Source organism: Ascidia mentula, chromosome 2, assembly GCF_947561715.1.
Source record: "Ascidia mentula chromosome 2, kaAscMent1.1, whole genome shotgun sequence".
Taxonomy (NCBI): domain Eukaryota; kingdom Metazoa; phylum Chordata; class Ascidiacea; order Phlebobranchia; family Ascidiidae; genus Ascidia; species Ascidia mentula.
The window spans coordinates 7,803,724-7,824,507 of NC_138567.1; the positions used below are offsets into that span (position 1 = coordinate 7,803,724).

Consider the following 20,784-nt stretch of genomic DNA (forward strand, 5'->3'; position numbering starts at 1 on the left):
ACACCAAGAAGGAATGTCAATTTCCAAAAACGCGTGTATTTGCCACACGGGCACAGGCACTTGATAACACGTACGAGGTACACGTACAAGAATAGGAACACGAGCACGTACACGGACACGAGCAAGAACACGAACACGGTTTTCTGTGAAGAAAACGTACACTAAGATTCCAGTTAAGCAATGTTAATAAAAATACCCTTACCGGAGTTTTGAGCCAGATTACACGAAACATCAACACACCAATCCGATTAATATATCTTACAGCAACTTATTCAACCTTATTCAAATAGAATCAAGGCAACTCTAGCTTTAGTAAAATAAGCTTGACATTAAATTCAGCACGCTACACGTGGTCCCTAACAACTCAGTTTTACGAAGCATGGCAGAAGGAAAAAAGTTCTCTTGCATTATGATGTCACATACAAGGCAAAATTGATATTGTGTTGAAATACAATTATATGTTTACTGTGTGACGCAGGGGTTGTGCATGAGTGATTTTCGATGTTACAAGAAGAAAGAAGTGTTTTTCAACTGACAATATACCGTGTGTTAGTGTGTTAGATATTACGTTCCTAAAAAAAGGAATGTGCTATCCTGTTTCATACTTCATAGAGTAGGACAGCCAAACAAGTGTAGGCCTATTGTTTATATGGAAAAAGTCATTGTAGACCACAAACGTTCCAAAAACACAAAATAGCAAACCATTGATATATATGTCCATTGATATATATAAGCAAGTGGAGCCAATAAAATGATTCCAGTGAGCTGCATTCACATTCATAAGGTCTCACCAGTGCAGCTTGGTCTGAATCTGTTTAGACGTCTATTAATTAAAAACATCGTTTTCTCGAAGTAGGCCAATATAGACAGAGTTACACGCGGCGCGCGTTTTTTCTCGCGAACAAGTTTAATATTTTTAGATAGTATGGACGAATGGACGCCAAAGAATATCTGCGCTTCAAGGAATTCATCGGGAATCGATGTTTACTTATGGTTATGACATAGCAAACATTTCATATTCATATTCGATTATGAATGTAATTTTTTTTTAATTTTTCTTTTGTTGCAAAGTTCAGCCTGTGATCTATTTTTGTGTGAAGAAAGTAAGTCGCTACCTCGTAAGAGGGCCGAGTAACCCACGTTCAAACTTTTGTCAACTGGCGATTTTTTTTTGGCAACTAACATCCCTCTGGTGGTTTAGTTTTTTACAACTAGTTTTGACAAGGCGTTGGTCAGTTTTAGAAAATTTTACCTGACAACACTGTATGCATCAATTATGTTGAAGCACTGATCACTGTAAGAAGCAGTATCTAGAATCTACTATCTAGTAGTCTGTGGATATTTATAAATATTAGTATACTTCGTTAGCTAAATGTTGTTCTGCAATAAACTTTGTTTTATATCTTTTCGTTTTCATCCTTTAGTTAAAAAATACTTCTGACATTTCTGGTTCTCTCGGGGTAAATTAGGGATATTGTGTACTCCAGCCTGCATCACCCATTGAATGAATACACTACAAAATTATGTTGGCTTCACGAGTTTGCGGAAATACCGCGGACCGTAAGGCTGGTGCAATAATCTCATCTACCAACAGACCCCAAGTTTCTGATTTCGAGAATTTATTAAACATGCTTCAATACGTTGGATTACTGGTTTGTTTCCTTACATTTCCATGTAAGTGCAAGAATAGCTTTGTTAGTCGATAAGTTAAAAAATGTTACTGAATCTTGGGTTAAATGAACACTCTTCTGGTTATGTAATTAGATAGTTTGTCATTTGGTTTGGGAACCAAAAAACGCATAATCCATGTACATTTTGTTTCTAGATTCGGTGGATGCAAGGCGGAATGAGACTGACACAAATATATGTAATGTGAAGCCCTCAGAATCTAATCCGTTTCCACTGGATATGGTTGAAGACACTTTGTGTTGCCTTTGTCCTGCAGGGACATTTCTAGAAGCTATCTGCACGTTCGTAACAACTCCATTTTGCATAATTTAATCCCCTGCTTAGTCCTAAAGTTATAAAATGTTTTGATAGGAACATAAAAACTGACACTAAATGCTCTCCATGCCAATTTGATGAAAGCGATGCAAGCAACCAGTTTTTTATGGATGAGGGACCCCACATGTTTAGAAAATGCAAACAAGCAATTGTGTCATGCCCACAAGGTCAATTTCGTGTGACAGGAAACAAGACAACAAATGCACAGTAGGTTATTTTAGAAGTGGGCTATATATATGTGTTTTTGGTGATATCCAATAATGTTAGTGTGATTTTCAATAGTGAAAGCTCTAAGCAGTGTTAATTTTACTGTTTTGTGGATTTTTAATTTACTTTGTGCAATGTTTGTTTGCATACAAATAATACATATTTAAAAATTCAAGGCAGTTATAAATGTGAAAAGTCTGCTATGCACTTGAAGCAAATTATCAGCACTTTGACTAAGCTTTCTCTTATACTGGTAAATGTTTGGGATTTAATTCTTTGTTATGTCGCCAAACATTAGGTATTTCAGGATTTCCTGTATTGCTCTGTTGCCGAAATGTTAACTAGAACAATGTCCGGTTTTGACCTCACAGAAGTGTGATAGAACCATTTATCACAAAAAGTTCATTCACAATTTAACAACTGTTTAACCTGTTATATACCTTTTCAAAAGTTGATTGCATATGGTACAAAACTGCTTTCATTTGTAGATGCTGTCCAGATTCATCTTACTTCAACCACACAACGTCAGTGTGTGTTCCCCATACCAAATGTAAGCCTGGTTTTGGTGTTCAATCGCTTGGAACTCAAACCAGTGATACTGAGTGTGTAAAGTGTGAAAACGGTTCCCAATCAACATCTGATTCTGCTACTGAGAAATGCAAAAAGTTGTGAGTAACCTTAAAATGTCTTGGCAATGTGAAAACCAACAGCCAATGTGTTGGTGTACAATTATATGTGTAGATATTTTTTAAACCAACTTTTCAAATACCCCAGCCCAGAAGACTAGATTTCAAACAAATTTGTGTTTTACTTGTTCCAAAAACTAGACTATAATGTAGTAAATTTGACTTCTCTTCGCATACTATATGTAGAAGGATAGATAAAAGGTATACTTGGTGCAAAGATTAACTCAAATATTCACATGAATGTGTGTGCATAGCATTACTATGATCTTGGTCAATATTTGTTAAGTGCTAGTATGTACAGCAGTACTTGAGAAACAGCAGTACTTGTGACGAAAACAGTTTATACAAAAAAGGCAATTTACAACCAGTTTATAAGTGTTTGACATTGCAATAAACGTGATAAGTCACTGTTTATTTTTTTAGTTTTTCATTCATTCCATAAAAAACATTTACAGATTTTTTGTTAACATTTTCTTCTGTGTGTGTAAGGGGCCCAACAACTTCAGGAGTTAGCCAAAGTACAAGCACGCCATTGATAAGTCCAAATTCAACAACGTTAACCTCCCCACACACAACTACAACTACCACCCCAGCTGCACAATCAGGTTTATTTAGTACAGAACTTGAAACCACATCAGTTGTTTGGTGTGCGTGTCTGACTGTCTGTTCATATCATATTAACTACTGTTAGTTAGATTCTTGCATAATTGCGTTGTTCTCTGAAATAGTGTAAAATCATTTTTAACTCATGAGATTATCTAATTATACTTTTTAGGTCTTCCAACTGAAGCAATTGTTGGCATTGTTATTGCGATTCTAGCTGTTTTTTGTGGTGTCCTGGGACTGGCATGCTGTAAAAAGAAGGTACATGCAAAGGACAGGGGCTTGCTTAATTTTATTTGCAGATTTTAATGTAAAATATTTGAGCATACTATTTTTTTATTTTTGAAAGTCTGAATGTAAGTGTCAATAAACTGACCGGACTGTAAACATAAAGTTAAATCTGTCATGCAAACAAGCATCGAAAAATCAAAAAGTATCATGTAACTTTTGTAACAGAAACTGTGTTGCTTCAAGGATATTGATGAAGACCGAGAAAACCAGGTATGGTTAAAATTAGGGGGTGCAACTTACTTAGCATATACATACCAAATGCACCTGACCAGTTGGACATGGGCCACTTTATGGTAAAAATTCATTCACAACATGTCACGTGAAATTTTCTCTTACAATTTTGGTGCCCATACATGGTTAAAGAAAGGTATAATTTCCACTGTGTCCAGTTTAAAATAAACGTGAAAAATTAAGATTTTAACTCACTGGTACAAGTGAGAGTCCATTGAGGCACAATGCGAATAATGAACAATATTCTGAAAAAAATTAAATTTCAAAGCTTGTGACAATTTTTGTTTGAGGTCATGTTTCTACCTGCAATTAAATTTCTCAATATTGCACATCATACTTCGCAGCATAAAAAAGCACATTTGTAGCCTGTGCTGTATTTTCACTTGAACCTATTCAAAAACAAAGGCCTTCTGTGGCTACAACATTTGAGTTTACATGCTGCAGGTCGCTCAACTCTGACATAAACAATGCTAAGAGTAGTTGTAAACAAAACCATGTGTAAGAATTGTACTGTATGTTGTTTAAAACAAGCTTTGTGTGGAAAAATATTATACAAATGGCACACCATTTGTTTTTTGTTGAAACAAAGATTAAGTACTTGTATCTAATGTAAGTTAATTCTTTGTGTCCAATAAAAAAAACATTCTTTGTGTATTTTTAATTCTTTGTGTGTGTTTGGCTTTCTAATACCTTTATATGATTTGATGTGATTTATGAGCTAATTCAATCATTTAATGTGTCTGGTCACATGATTTGTTGCTTTAAAACTATTCCACTACTACCCCAAAGCGCAATGAAACTTAAAAGTACCAAAAATCTGCATTTGTTTAAGTACAACAGTATACGTGTAGCTACGTAGGTTAGACTCCTGAAGGTTTGCTACATGTGAAACAAGCATTACATGTGACACTGCCACACTAGAGGACAATAAACATTATGACATGCATATTTGCATACGTATCATTCATTGTCTTTCTTATTGGTTTCGACAGGCAGGAGAAAATGATGAACCAAGGCAGGATGAAATGCTATTAAATCCGGTAAGTTTACGGAATTAAGGCGAACCTGTACCATATGTTGTAATTTTTTTGTTTTTCCAACTTTGCAGCGTAATGGTCAACATGAAAACCATGCATCGGTGAGTTTTTGATGATTGGGTTAATTTCAAAACTTGATATGTGTAAAACTTTTACAAAACAAAGGAAAGCTTTTATGTATATGGTACTTGGTTGGGCAGATTTATTCAAAATCATGTCATAGATTTATTGGGCAAAGGCACAATTTTGTTGGAATGCACAGTATATTTGAAGTGCGACGGCATGTTGTACCTAGAGCCATGGTATTGTTGGTTAATTTAGTTATTATTGTTGGTAATTCACACTTGTTGTTGCTTTTTGCTACAGGGGAGTAACAGACATCAATCTACGCGGGTAAGTTTTTATGAAATGATCAACAATAACTGATTCTGGTGCTAAAATTTGTCTTTTATGTGAAATATGCCATCCTGATTTAACATATTAACACAATTTAACATCATACCACATACCGGTTTCACAACTTGCTAAACATTTAAAATTTTGAATTTTGAAACATTGCTGTCATTTGAAATGGTGACTATTCCATTATATGTGCAATTAACCACATCATTTGTTGCAGCTAAATGACAGTGGCAGAGATAATGGCAGGGTGGAACAACAACCAGCACTACAGGTATGGTATATTGGAATAGTAAACCATGTGCAATGTATTGTGTTCTCCTCATTTAAAAGCTTTTTCCACTGCTCAAATATTTTACCAGAATAAACCGCAGTTTTTGTGATGGATTACTTTCAAAACCATAAACTAAACATTTGTGTCTATTTTGTTCTGTCCAAATCCGAGGAAATTACCTGCACATGCTTACGACTAATCAAGAAAAACATATGTACCTGTTTATAAAAAGTCTGCCTAATTCAGTTTTCTCATCCAAACAGGATTATTTTTGTTCAAAATATTGATAATTAGTGAAATAGTATGATGTTTGTAGATAGGCAGTGTGGCCACAAATGCAAATACCAAAGTGTAGTGAAACCAATTAAATTCTTGCATCAAAACCAGTATGCCTATTTTCAGGCCCAGGCTAATGGTAATCATGTCGATAGCGGCCATGAACCAGAACAGCCTGCTGACAGTGATTCAGAAAATGAGGAAGTGAAAAACCGACAACAGGTTTGTGCAAAACAGTGACATCCGGGCTATTTTTTTATTACTTCGTTTTTTATTTACTTTGCAGTCTGATGACCAACCTGGAACTAGTGGTGTGGTAAGTATGTATGAAACATTGTAATTAAACACATTTTGTATGAGAAAATAAGTGTGTAAGGAAGAAAATATGTTTAATTTCATGTGTCTAATACAACAATGGTTGTATAGACAGTACCAGTCAAAAGAATTTCTTATAAACTAGTTTGTCATCACAATCACAAAGCAGTCCTCATAACTTGTTTGCAATTGATATATTGACTGATTATTCAGAATGGGAACACAGCTTGCACTTCTACCACTTCCCTCCCTGATGTGAAGAAACCGGCAAGAGACCCCCTTTACAAAGAAAAAAGTGCGTTTATAACATTTGTGTGGTTCTACATATTTAAACATTTGCATCCCTTGCAGTGAAAGAGATCAGACGTTGCTTAGAAAATATTCCTAGCATGGATCTCATCCACAAGATGTTTCGGCACTTCCAAGACGATGAACAGTTTTTGACAAACTTGAACCGTTATAGTATGTACTGCAGTACTAACACTAACGGCTCTAGGATTTCTTTCACCTAAAAATGAATTTCTGTTCATTGTTTCGCAGTATCTACAGCCGAGCGGTTTAACCAGTGTTACAACGAATTGAAGACTTTGGGTCAAGATATATTTAACCCGGAAAGTCTCGTCAACTTCTTCAAACGAGAGAAAAAGCAAATGTACGTTGATGACATAATGGATTGCATCAAAAAGGTCGAAGAACAATGCAAGTCGAAACTATTTGTGGATGTTGTGCCAGAAACAGATAAACAAGTGGCACCATCCACCAGCAAGCTGTCCGATTCCTTGTATGTTGAAGAAATGAGTGACAAGCCTGTAGAGCAGGAAGCTCCTGGTGAAAATCAGAACTGTGATTCTAACAAAGACCCTGATGAGTCCAAACCGCTTTTATCTCAAAGCAAAAATGTAGCAACTGTTCCAGTAACATTTCCATCTGACAAGAAATCAAAAGGGCCGATATCCGATGTAACCTCACCCACTCACCATGCGAAGCATGCTGAAGCTTTAAACTGCTCACTTGAGACCACGAGCATGACCGTATAGTGTAAAGATTTACATAAAATCTTGGCATATCGGCATTAAGTGTTTTGAGATCATTTGCACTGGTACAATTTAAATGTCTGGTGCTTTGGTTGTGCTGTTGGCCACAGCATAAACAGGCACAAAACTGACTGAAGCAAATGATGAGCTTTCTTATATGTCGCTTTTTTATTCTCAATGAAATTATGTAATCATGTACACGTATCGTTCATGCGGCAAACACCCAAGAATGCATGAATCTGTTCGGTGATCAACAATTCCTTTGTACTTAAGTCCCAAGTGAAGAGATTTCTTAAAGTCATGTTTAAACCAATTTTAACCAAAATTCCGTTGCTTGAAGTATTACACTAAACATATTTGTTCGCTCAGATGTGTCCACAAATTAGGGCTTCCAGTTCTTCTGTATATGCTATTTACACTTTTTCTTCACAGCGTGAACCACGAATCACTGTAATCTCGATTAGCCTAATTTCGCAAACTTATTTATGTTTTCATAATTTAAACCTACGCAATCAAAAACAAAGATTCCAGATTAAATATGCAAGCTAATATTGTGCCAAAGTATGCTGATTTTGAACAAATCCGCTTTTGATAAGGAAAGTAGAGCCATTAATATGAATTGTGTAAGCTGCATACATATGGCCGCTGTTTCGACCTAAAAGGTCTCATCAGTGCAGCTTGGTCTGACTATCAAACGACTTTGCTGGCCAAACACTTGCTAAGCAAGGAATCTGCTTTTGTTTGTGTACTTTTTAGTGAAACTGTGGATTGCTTTTCAGGAACAAATTCTTCAACTAATTATCAACTTCTACTAACATTGTTCAAATGAAAACATCGTTACTGTTGGTTAAATACTGTGATGAAAATTTTTTTATTTCAATGACATTGCCTAATTATAGGTTCTGCTGTGTGCTGTGCAAATTTGTTACTTCAAAGTTCCGATTTCCTTGCTTTATATTACGCGCTTTTGTGAAAGAGTGATAATTTTTATTCAGGGCTACCAACCTCTTACTTTACATATGCCAATTTTTCCTTGAATTCAGGTGCACCACAACCGTTACCCCCCACCCCCAATATCTTAGTATGTTAATTTTAGATAATTTCAGTAAAACTCACCAGCTGCAAATGACCTAAAGTTTTTATATACTTTTATCATGAAAATCATTTTATTTTAGAGCATGTTTTTTGGGTATAATGTGCTACTTGCAATTGTGCAACGCGCAATAGGTTGGTCACCCTGAATATATACTCTTTTTTTTCTAAGAATTATGTCATGAGAGTTTTGCAATAAAAAATAGAAGTTTGAACATTTGTTTTTATTAGCTTGAATTCATAAACCAATCATTTTATAGTAGTAAACGGTATTGTTTTGTCTCGGGAAATTGTGGACCTGCAAAATTCTGGAAAAAAGTATTATAGTTAAATTGCATTCGATGACGAAAAATCACTGGTCTTAACAGAAAATGTAACAAATTTTCTGTAAAAATAAAGAGTTTCAACTGACGATATTTGTTGGCATCTCTTAAAAATGAGTACCAGGGGATTTACCTCCTGTAATTGGCCCTGGTGTTTTGTTATTCTAGTATTTCTAGAATTGCAGAAAAGTAAACGTTTCGCATCAATGAGCAGCAATTCGCATCCAAGTTTGAGCGATAAACTGGATTTTAAATAAGGTTTTAATGAATTTATTTATAATGAATAAGCAAACATTTTGAAAGTGAGTAGCCTGCCCTTTTAATCAGGTGATACGAATCCTATGTTAATCGATTAAAATGGCTTCAAACACTGGCCTTTTCACGACTTTTGCTGTGCGATTATATCACATTTAGACTGATCAAGACAGACTTTTGTTTAAAATACCAGCACATCTCTGATGAGCAAAACGTGTGAAAAGGCCCGTGTTTTGATGGAATGTAGAGAAGTTGTTAGTGTCGGAAATGTGACGTCACCTAAAAGCAAAAAAAACGTGAAAAGGCCAGTATTGAAGACATTTTGGTCGATTACCTCTGATTCGTGCCACGTAAAGGAACTAAATTTCAAAATGTGTGCTTGTTTATTATATCTAATCTTTATGTCGCCAAAACGATGTATAAAACTGAATGAATCGTCTAAAACTAATGCGAATCGCTGCTCTTCGATGCGAAATGTTTTTGAAAAAAAATTTTGTGAGGAGAATGGCAGGTATGGCTATGGCGTGACTGTCTCGTGATCTTGGTTCTCGAACCTTCCTAAATCAAGCAGAACGTCTTTACTGAAAAGTTTATGGCCACAGACAATGTTAGGAGTAAATTTATAGATGTTACGAAATATGCTGTAGCTCCAGTTTTAGGGTTTTTGTTTTATTTTTTAGGATATATAGGCTATATATCTGAAATGGCACCAAACATTAACAGAAAGAGTCAAATTGAAAAACAAGATGACCCATGCCCCAATACCATACAAGAACCTGGTCCAACTGGCCGAAAATTGAAAAGAATGCAGAAAAATGGATTTGAAAGACTGTGTTGTGGATGTAATGAAGGGGAATACTTGTTTGACTTGTGCAAGTATGTGATTTTTTCTTTCTAATAGTAGAAGAGACACATTAAATAAAATTGGTTTTGTGTTAATGTTGACTTGAAAATATGGTGCAAACTGCAACGGTGTAGTTGAAACCAGGTTTGTGCAGTCACAATAACATTCAACTCCTTTTGTTTGAAAGTGCCACCTCTAAAACAATTGTCACGATTATTCAAATTTAGCTGTAATTATTCAGATTGAACCCAGAGCAATTTTATTAGGCAACCTTCTAATACTACAGGTGCGCTAGGTCCACCAGGTCCACTAGGTGCCTTCTAATACTACAGGTCCGCTAGGTATTTCTAATACTGCAGGTGCGCTATATTTGACCTAATACTACAGGTCAGCTAGGGATAATACATTGACCTGAATTTGCATCGATAAGATTCTATGAACTGAAATGATAAGACGTTTTCAATTCACCGAAACAAATATTCGTTGTGACCAATACTATACAAAACCAGGTGACCTACCAATCGAGCCAACAGTGGTTGCATACAAAATTTGGCCGATAAACATAGATTTTTCTCTATACAAACTTTTATTTTTGAAGTGCCACCAAAATCTGTTACTCTAAAAAACGACAAACAAAATAACGATGCTTACTTCTGATGAAAAAAAGTTTGACGCAGTACGCTAAAACAAACAAGATATCTGCCAACGTTAGTAACTAATTAGGGGACCAAAAACCCAGCCAGAAAATGTAACAAACCCTCGTGTAATTAAAGGTTGGATAATGCGGACCTGTAACATTAGAATGTACCTAGTGCACCTGTAGTATTAGAAGGGACCTAGCGGACCGGTAGAAGGTACCAATTTTATTATGCTTCTCTAGAAATTTGACATAACTAAGTTGCTGCTATTAAACTCAGGTTGATACATTCCTGTTTCTTATAATCTGCATTATGTTCACAGTGATGGTAACTACGCATCCACAATATGTGGCATTTGCAGCAATGGAGGAAACCAAGGACTCTTTGTTCATTCACAAACTACTTGCAATCGTCCTCCAACAGTTTCCACCATCACTTCAATGTAAGTCATACTTGTGTTACTTGCTGGGTAGTCTTCTACACGGTAGCTGGAGTGCCTGGATAACTTAAAATTAACCAGATAGATTTTACAATATACAGAACTCTAAAATTTGGCAAATACTTCTCTTTTTTAGAACCCTGTGGCACAAAATGATACTTAGTGACTTCCATTTTTATGTTGTTTCTACAAAATTTTGTCATATGCATGTTGTTCCATACTTTGTAAGGTCACTGAGGAGTAGAAATTGTGCTGTAACTGGTTGGTTATTGTGCCAAGGGTTTTGAAAGGCTGTTTTAACAGAATTTGACTAGTAATTATCCAGAGCTGATAATTTGGAACTGAAAACATTACTAGTCACTCGTGATATCTGATGTTACATATAGTTTTGTGATGCAGCCCAGCCAAGACAGAACCTGTTACTACAAGGCCTCAACTACAAACATCATCTCACTTCACAACAACTGCTTCATTATCAACTTCGCAATCTTCAATATTGAATCATCCTGGTCTGCACATTTTTGCCATGTCTGCACTGGGTAGATGATTTTTATTATTTGCTCTATAGTATTGTTCTTATTGCTTGATAAACAACAACAGTTGTAGTTATAAGATATTGTTATCACACTTTACTGCTAAAGTCCATGATTTAGTGCAAATATAAATTCGGGATTTTGTGCACTTTTAGGTTGGTCAATGATTATCTTTGCATTTGTACTGATTTCTTTCGTTGGTTTTGTATGCTGGTGGAAATGCAGGAAATTAAATACACAGGAATCTGTGCCAACAGTAGGTGTACCATATATTACCTAATCATTTTTTGCTTTTATTCTCCTGCTTTACTTGCAGAAGAAGGACAATTATTCTCTGGGGCAGGATAAACTGGTGGAAACTCTTGATGAAAAGTCCATTTTTACCCAACAAGGTCAGTTTCAAAATAGACATTTCTGTTTCAAATTATAAAAAAAATACATGAGCATTCACATAATTTACCTTGGTGTTGCAGCTGATTTCACCGAACAGTTTTTCAAAAAGGAAATCAGATATTTACCAAATGTGCAAATTGACTCGGATTTTGTCATGGAATTGGCCAGACGTTTTGGCGTGGTTGGGGGCACAGAGTTAAACGATTTGTGGACCTCTGGAGGTAACAAAAACGTTAAGTGTTAATATAAGGTTCAATGCTAAACGGAAACATATTTTGCAGCGTCAACTTCGGAGGTTCTACTTAAAGTTAGCATACAGATACGAAATCGCATGCCGTCGGACGAGATATGGATGGATCAGCTGTTTAAGTATCTTTTGGATCGCTACGAGCGCCTTGCCTTTGTACTTGACAATCAACTGCTGTCAAATTTGCTGAACTATACAGCACGGCTCCATGAAGGAGGATCAGTTGTATCGTCCTCTGAAGAACAGTTTTTGCTAGAGGAAGATACTGAAGTCCGTAGCAGCCGATCAGACGGGGTGATCTTGATGTCACAATGCAACAGTACGTGATTTTTGAGAGTAGAAGTATGGGTCTGCCCTGTTCGCAATAGTTGTTTTTGTAAATGTGCAATATTGTATCTCTTTTTTGTTAAATATTGTACAAAAGTTTCTTGCTATAATTCACTTGAAGGAAATTTGTTTTTACTGTACTTTACTTCCAACCGCTGGCATATCATCTGTGTGCAGTCTTCCGCATAGTATTTATTTTATATTTATTGCTTAAGTGCCAAATTTGTTGTGCTTCCTCACATGCAACAAATGGTTTTAACAATTACTTCCTGCATTGCCCAAGCCTCTCCGATCAAACTTTGTTCAGTCGTGCCAACTATTAGTTGACAATCACTGACCGAAAATGGCCAACAACTAATGCCATCTCTACACAGTGTTCTAATGGCAATGTACACAACCCGGTTGTTTTATCTGCACAAAATGGTCAGTATTCTCATTTTTTGTGTGTTACCTTTTTAGCTTTGTTTGTATTTAATCGCATGCGATGCAAAACGCCGAATAAAAAAGATGTACGAAATATGTGGTCATTGTTTTGTTTCAAAAGATGTTTTGTTGTACTGTAGCTATGTTTTTTTTACTTTTGTTACAGCATTTCACTATATTTAAGAGTTACTATCGGCATGAACTAAGAAATAAGCACGCTGCTTTTTGATGCCGTAATATCGGATTTGTGCCAGAACTCCGTCCGATTTTGAGGATATTACAAAATTTTCATCAGAATGGTTAACCTTTTTTGAATGTCTCGATTTCAAAACGTTCATCAGTGCGCCATATAACCAATAATCTGTATTTTATGAATCTATCACGATTGGTGTCAAAATTAAGCACACATATCCAAACCAAGCTCGTCAATACCTGTAGTTCTAATCATTTGTTTATTTGTTTGACTTATATGTTAGTGAAAAAACAGCAATCCAGATGCATTAAACTGGGTAAGGCTGGTGGGTAAAATATCAATACTGATTACAGATTGCATTTCGTGTTTTGCAGAATAAAGATAATGATTTTGTGGTGCAGCATCAAGTTGTTGAAACCTGTGATGAAGAGACGTCCAGTTGTACCCAACAAGGTCAGTTACATAATCGCCATTTTTTATGTTGCATGTTGAAATTAACATAAGATATTGCACATAATTTACCTTTACTTGATGTTTTAGTCAAGTTCATTTAACGCTGTTTCGAGGAGAACATTTCATACTTACCAAATGTGCAAATTGACCAAGGTTTTGTCATGAAATTGGGCAGAAATTGTTCATTGGGAGCCACAGAATTAAACGATTTATGGACCTTAGGAGGTAGCTAACAATTAAGTTTCTAAGAACCCGTGCACTGTTAACAGAAATGTTTTTGCAGGGTCTTCTCCGAAGTTTTTGCTAAATGTTAGCAAACAAATCCGAAAAAACATGCCATCGGATGAAGTGTGGTTGGATGAGCTTTTCATGTTTCTTTCCAGCCCAGGCTGCCACCTGCTCCTTGCCGAGAATCTTGACAAGCAATTGAAATCTTATTTCCAGGAATATGAACTGCGCTTTCCCGAAAATGGATCCGTTAAATCGTACTCTGAAAACCAGCTTTTGCTAGAGGAAGACATTGAAGTCCGTAATAGTCGTTCAGAAGGGATAAACGTTTTATAGTGCAACAATACATGACCACAATGACAGGTCCCACTGGAGGGGATACAGTCGGTATTCCCTCTGGTGGTATCTTGACACATGATACAAAAGAGGGTCATTGTTGCTAAAAGGGATTTTCATGGCCTGTGGAATCTGTAGGAATTTTACATTGTAGGCTGCTCTGGGCCTCCTACAAGAAATATTTTGGACTAGCACATTTTTGCTCTGCTACGCAGCACTTTTCATATCAGCTTTTACCGTCACTGTGCCGTACTCTTTTAACCCTTTTAAGAAAAAGATATTCGCTACATTTGCTTGTGAACGAGCTGCCAGTTATGAACAGTGAATAACGTTTCTCGAGAGCTGAGGGTGGTTTTTATGCAGTATTCTGGACTTAACATGCCGGAAAGTTTGTGTGATATTTTACACAGGAACTTTTGTACGAAATTTTACCATCAAGCCTTTGCCTTCGTTTATTAAGGTAACAAGGATTCGATACATTTCGTTCTTTTTTGCTTGACTTTCCTTTCTTCCCTTCTGCTAACTTATCGCCTCTGTGTATTATTGTTTTGTGTTTAGTGCCAAATTTGCTCTTTACGATTGCTTCCTGTATTGCCTTCTCTACGCCCTCCGAACAAACAATTATCGCGGCAACGATTCGTTGACAATCAGGAACCGACGAAGATATTTATTATTTGTAGATATTATTTATTTATTTATACGCAATGTTATTTCCACGCTTCATTTTACCGCCGATGGTGATCAAAACTTCTTGCAAAATGTTCACCAAACACGTTTTTTTTATTTATTGTACTTATTTGTTGTATGTTCTGTATATATGCTTCCTAATTATTCGCCGTTTTTGTTGCTTTCATAATATACTAGAAAAACTGCCGAATAAAAAAAATTTAATTTGTGGTTATCATTCGAACTTATCATTTATTACTTTGTTCTGTTGCGTTTAGAGCCGAAATATAAAAATATCCAGCATTTAATCAACCCTAAAGAAATAAGGGCTTCGAAAACACGGAGTAAAACAAAGCACATTTCGAAGCTTCATATTTTACGGAACCCTTATCTCATAGATTTAAAAAAGATTTTTTGGTGGCGTCACATTTCCCTTTTACAGCCATTTCGCTATGCCTACTGGAAAAGTCAACACCAACTCTAACTTTTTAGCGGGCGGGGCTTGACACGTGACGTGTGACGTATTTATACCTTAGTTTGCCAGTCCAGTGCAAAAGCGGAACCATTTTCATTATACAGCTGCGCTGATCCAACGCTAACTTGTTTAAAGAAATCTATGTGAGACCATGCCATTTTTACGCGTAAATGTGAAGGTATGCTAGCAATATAACTTAGAATTGGTGTGTAGTTGTGGTGAAAAGTATAATACGAACTGTGTATTGACAGGCATACAGAAAATTGCTGAAGAAACTGCTTCTAAACACACGCAAGAAAAAGTCCGATGATGTTGGCAAGTAAGTTAATAAACCTTTTAAAGTGCTATATTAAGTGTTCCTTAGGAGTTAAATATTTGATATTCGTCACAGAAATTGCTCAACAAACGACCATTCGGTTTGCCAAACAACTCGTCACGCATCACTGGATTACAAAGCAGCATTCATTGGTAAAGTATCCAGACCATTTATCACTGGAATAAGTCTGTGGTAAATAGATATTTGAAATATCTGCAAAGCATGACTAGGCACAAACTTTGCCATTTTTAGGGACAAAGGCATAAAGCAACAGGTGGTCTACAAACTGCCAGAAGAAGGCTCAGTTGACAATGCAGCAAGTAGGGTCTAATAACCAGTGAAAATTGCTGTTGTCTTCATCACATTTCTTTCAATTGTAAATTTGTTTACATAGAAAAAATTCCTTCAATCCTGCCTTACCTTGTAAGAGCCGGCACTCTACATATGAGAACTCTGATAAAAACATGGATGCCATTGTACACCCATCAGTTTTCATACATAATGGTTCTTTCAAAAGCGGTAAGTTATCAAGACAAAGTGAAATAAACTCCCTAGCGGTCGTTAAACGTACATGTAGCGCTGGGTTTTTTTTTTCACCAACAAATTTATGTCAAATGACCAAAATGCCAGCAAAAATTTAGGACATTTTCAATTTATGTCCTAAAAGGTCTCATCAGTGCAGCTGGTGTGACTATCAGACGACTTTGCTGACCAATTCATATTATTGGCTCCACAGCTTATCATTTTCAATTTATTTTGGTCATTTACGATATAATATTTTTAATTTGTGGATATAACAAAAAGAAATAAGGAAACGCATTGTTTATTAACAACAACTTTGCAACATAAACAAACGCAACACATCAAAGACACAATATTACGCATCAGATTTATAGCGCAATCGTTTCGCGCTACTTGACCATTGCGCATATGCACTGTCGTAGTTAAATTCTTTAAAAAGTGTGTCGGAGGTGCAACACTGCAAACGGTTTCTTATTGGGGTTTTTAAGCGTGTTAATAGGCTAAACCCCCTTTCAACAGTTGCGTTTTCCGCATTAAAAACAAGTAACACATAAGCACTTTGCGCCAGTCATCTTCTGTTTGGCAATTGCGCATTACTTCAAATTTCAAGTTTGACCATTCTGATTCGATATCATTTGGTTCTAATTTATAAAATGCCGCCGAAGCTCTGATGCTATTATTGCCTACCGATGAGAAGCTCGAATAATGTACCAATCAATTTCCTTTCGGACATTGTGTCCGAAACGGCTTTTGTTTTTTGTGTCATTTATAAAAAAATTGTGTCAATGACCGACAAATGACACAAAAAAAAACCCAGATGTAGCGTGAGGTTCATACCACACTTTTGCCCCATTGAGCCTCGGTTGTGAGTAATTCCTTTTTCCTTGTTTTGATTTAAAGCTACCGGCTGGAGTAAGCAAATCTGAATGTACTGGACATCAACTGCCTGTAACAGCTGCAAACACAATTTCGATGGAAGAAAGGAGTTAGTGCTTAGTTAATCTAAAATCGTGGAAACGTTTTAATGTGAACAAAATGTATCTCCAGTGTCAAGTCTGAGAAGAATCCTCGAAGCAGAAATGAAGTTGAGTGATACTTGCCATATGGTCAGGTGGTTTACTGACGACGAACCACTGGTTGAATACGTCAAACAATGTAGGCACAATTTAACTTGTTTCTATTCGCAATTAAGATATTGAGGTTGTTTGAAAATAGCAGACGCACTTCTATTATGTTAAGCTTATGCCTGAAACCTCTGTTATGAAAGGGACAACCGTTTAGCCAAAGCAATATAACCGCGTGTTCTTGAACATAATCATGTTTATACAAAAAAAACTTGTCCTCATTTTAACCCTATTTGTAGGCAAAGAACCGTCTAAAAGAATGTTAATTGCATTTGAACAAATATCCATTCAGCTTGAAAGCGAATTCCATTTAACCGCATTTAAAAAATATTCAGTCGAGGTCGGAAATTTTCGTTTCCTCGAGTTTTTGGAAATCATGCTAAAGGTAAATATGATGGCAAAACATTTGTACCTAACTTAGAATAGTACGCCCAGTGGAAGCCTTGCTGAATAGCTGGCGAAACGCCGGGAACAAAGTGTTCGTTTAATTGTGCCAGAAGAATAAAGTAATTAAAGTACGCTTGGAGGTTTAATATGAGTTATTTTTGTTTTCAGGAGTGCAGCGACGGGCAAAAGGATTTGAGAAGGAGGCTTCATCTCCAAATTTACGACATTGCCAGTAAGGCGATTGTCTGAAATATGAATATTTATAGAATTCCGTTAAACGTTTGGACTTAAACTCGTAATATGGCGCAACAGTTTAAACACAGTTTGTGCAATTGTGGGCGGAGCTTTGTTTGCAAAGAGAAAAGTAAACCGCGCCCATAAGGTCAGAAATATAATTTCGTGTATTTGAGCTTGTGACGTGTTCACCTCGTTAAAAGCCCATATTTCCCAAGCTAGGGGAACCGGATTATTTTAACTGTAAGTTCCCCATGATAATTGTGAATACTTATTTTCAGTGCGCAGTATACGACATGGTTTGAGTCACGTGATGTCAAACAATGACACAAACCGGCTATTTCGCTACTTCAAGGACAATGAGCATTTGTTGGCAGTAACCGGCGAAAACGGTGAGTGTTGTTCAGATACAGCCTTATACATGAAAACATGACTAGGTTTGTGAGCTAACAACATGAAACTAAGGCAAACCCTTAGAACGCCAAAGTCGAGCGGTATACTGGGACAAGGTTTGTTTTTTGTCATTAAGTGATAACGCATACGCATCGAGAGTCAATGACTCCAAAAACAATCTCTTGTCCCTGCAAGACTCGCGTTCCCAAATCACCGTGTTTTTAAATTCCACCGTGCGACCTGTTCCGGCCTCATGATGATAGAGAGTCGTTTTTTCTTCGTGTTTGGTCACGCCCGGCTGGTGTTTGGTCACGCCCGACTGGTATTCCTTCAAATTCGTTATCATTTGCATGGTGAACTTTAAAATCAAGTTAATTTTATTGTTTGGCCATCCAAAAAAGCTGGAAATTTTGTGACATCGTCCTCAGAAGAAGTTATTTCTTTGTAAACTTCGTTTACGCAGAAATCAACTCAGTGGAGAGGTTTCATGCCGTTTTCGTGGAACTGATGAAATTGGGGAGAGTTCAGTTTAACCCCACAACGTTGAACAACTGCTTGGAAAGTTTTGCAAATGTAACAATCGTCGGGATACTCGACAAATCGCTCCACCCAACCTCGTTGTTGGGACATACTCGTTACGTCAGAAGTTACTGAATCCGCATTTTCTGGAGCTGGTGGCTTATAAAGCACATAACCCTGTATACACCATTTTTGACAGAAAATCTTCCAATTTTTATGTACATGTGGCTCACAATAGTAACATTGTTGCTGCTTTAATTTTTATTCGAACATTGCCTTGAGAGTTAATATCCACTTTTTTTATTAATCAGTCTTAATATTATATCTTCGACCTAATGCCGAACTACCTGTTAGGCCAACATATGCTTTAGAGCTAGCCTAATATCGAAGCCACCTAATAGAACATAATGACGTGGGTTTAGTATGGAAGAATTCAAACGTTAGAGCCTTATCACAGCATTGGCTGGACCGACATATATACCAGTATGGTTCGGTATTGCACCAGCAATAAAAAAAGAATGCACTTTTATTTAATTTTTCCTTATTTTTCTTAATTTTATACTGTGTGTGTGCGTAGTTGCTGCATTGCTCCATTTTTGCGCTTTACAAATAACCAAGTCCTCAAATTGGTTGAGAAGTGTCTTCAGTTACATTGCATGTATGTTAATATTTAGTGGTATTAGGCTTACGGCAAAATGTATTTAAAAATTGTGTTTTTCATCCACTCACTAAATAACTCAATTCAAATTGCGTAATTCTGTGATATGCAAAATGATTTAGCGATATTTTTACGTTTTTTAATTTATGATTGTTTGCGAGACCAGGAGGTGTGTTTTGACGCCTAATGCAGTGTGCAACGTTTCTCGCCTTTGCGATATTTGCGTACCCCCCTACAATCGCATCAATTCCAAGTTCAATCGGCTTTGATCTTACGACAGAGCGTAATGTGTCTTTACATGGGTGCTTGGCTCGACAACCTCTAAGGTTTTGTCATTACCGGCACAATTTTACCAACTCTATATACGCTGTTGTTCATTTATGTTGTATTCGTCCAAGCAAAAATAAAATGATTCGGGTTGATTGCAAATATGCACACGACAATAAAATTACCGTCAGGATTTGTATTTTTCATTTCAGCACTAAATTAATAAAACTTTGATCAAATGCATGTGGTTACAAATTGCAAACGAAGTTGAAATATTTGTATATCTTACTTACGTGCACGAAATCTGTATCCTTAGAAGTGTTTTATCGAATGTCTGTTTCGCCAATTTTGCACCTTCGAGGAAGGAAACGTTCGTCAACTTTCAAGCGATCTTTTACAATCGCATGATAATGACTTCGCCGCACGTGGTCGTCCCTAAGCTGTTTGAGTACATTTCACTCGATACATTGAACAAGCGCCCGAACCTTAGACAAGAAGAAACATGGGATTCCTGGTCAGGATCCTTGGTTTGAATCACGGTGTGCTAAAAAGGGGATTAAAAGTGTAAAAAAATATACATACAAATTTTAATTCATTTTAACTGGAAATCATTTTATTTATATTGCAGATAATACAATTCTTGCTTGATATATAGGACTTCCAGTAAGAATTCCTTGCTTCCTGTAATTGGTGTAAATAATTTTAGGCTGCTTTTTGCATTGCGAAGTATATAAGTTGTTATTTGTCGGGTGCGATGTCAGGAGAGCAATAAGTCACTACCGGAACAATGAATGCTGGCAAAACTATGCAAAAACGTGAACAAATGTTTTCCGAAATATCCGAGTATCAAAGTTAAACCAAGAAACAGCCCAATTATGCTAAAAATTGAAAATAGCCATTGTAAATGTTGCGCCAATTATCGTACTTCAGGAAATTACTCCCACTTGTAAAAATAGGCTACATGTGACCACTTCTGGTCCATAAAAAAAGGTGTTTTTCTTTCGGCGTAAACATGAATCGAAAATATCAGAAACGAAACAGCTGGCAAAGTATTTTTACGCTTTCTAATACACGACGTTGGTCTTCGTATCGTTTGGCCATTTAAAATCGTATCGCAATAATGGAAAGGAATTTGGTACCCC

General features: G+C 36.5%; 3 protein-coding genes across 3 annotated transcripts; all 3 read left to right on the forward strand.

Moving 5' to 3' along the window:
- The first annotated feature begins 1,415 nt into the window (after positions 1–1,415).
- LOC145888748 (uncharacterized) lies at positions 1,416–8,646 on the forward strand. The gene is made up of 16 exons (XM_082979576.1): positions 1,416–1,674; positions 1,826–1,970; positions 2,041–2,211; positions 2,700–2,879; positions 3,387–3,502; positions 3,673–3,761; positions 3,957–4,001; positions 5,015–5,062; positions 5,131–5,160; positions 5,426–5,452; positions 5,679–5,732; positions 6,135–6,230; positions 6,295–6,324; positions 6,537–6,618; positions 6,675–6,785; positions 6,864–8,646. Exons 1-16 carry the CDS (start codon positions 1,524–1,526, stop codon positions 7,358–7,360), a joined length of 1,872 nt encoding a protein of 623 aa, XP_082835702.1. The 5' UTR covers positions 1,416–1,523; the 3' UTR covers positions 7,361–8,646.
- A 1,065-nt stretch (positions 8,647–9,711) lies between these two features.
- On the forward strand, positions 9,712–12,959 carry LOC145889554 (uncharacterized). Its single transcript, XM_082980532.1, has 7 exons — positions 9,712–9,903; positions 10,832–10,951; positions 11,348–11,487; positions 11,637–11,737; positions 11,798–11,873; positions 11,955–12,095; positions 12,156–12,959. Exons 1-7 carry the CDS (start codon positions 9,731–9,733, stop codon positions 12,446–12,448), a joined length of 1,044 nt encoding a protein of 347 aa, XP_082836658.1. The 5' UTR covers positions 9,712–9,730; the 3' UTR covers positions 12,449–12,959.
- Positions 12,960–15,289: 2,330 nt separating this feature from the next.
- On the forward strand, positions 15,290–19,823 carry LOC145889210 (uncharacterized). The gene is made up of 11 exons (XM_082980110.1): positions 15,290–15,400; positions 15,474–15,541; positions 15,614–15,730; positions 15,791–15,858; positions 15,933–16,057; positions 16,961–17,045; positions 17,108–17,215; positions 17,424–17,569; positions 17,740–17,803; positions 18,087–18,197; positions 18,662–19,823. Exons 1-11 carry the CDS (start codon positions 15,374–15,376, stop codon positions 18,850–18,852), a joined length of 1,110 nt encoding a protein of 369 aa, XP_082836236.1. The 5' UTR covers positions 15,290–15,373; the 3' UTR covers positions 18,853–19,823.
- Positions 19,824–20,784: the final 961 nt, after the last annotated feature.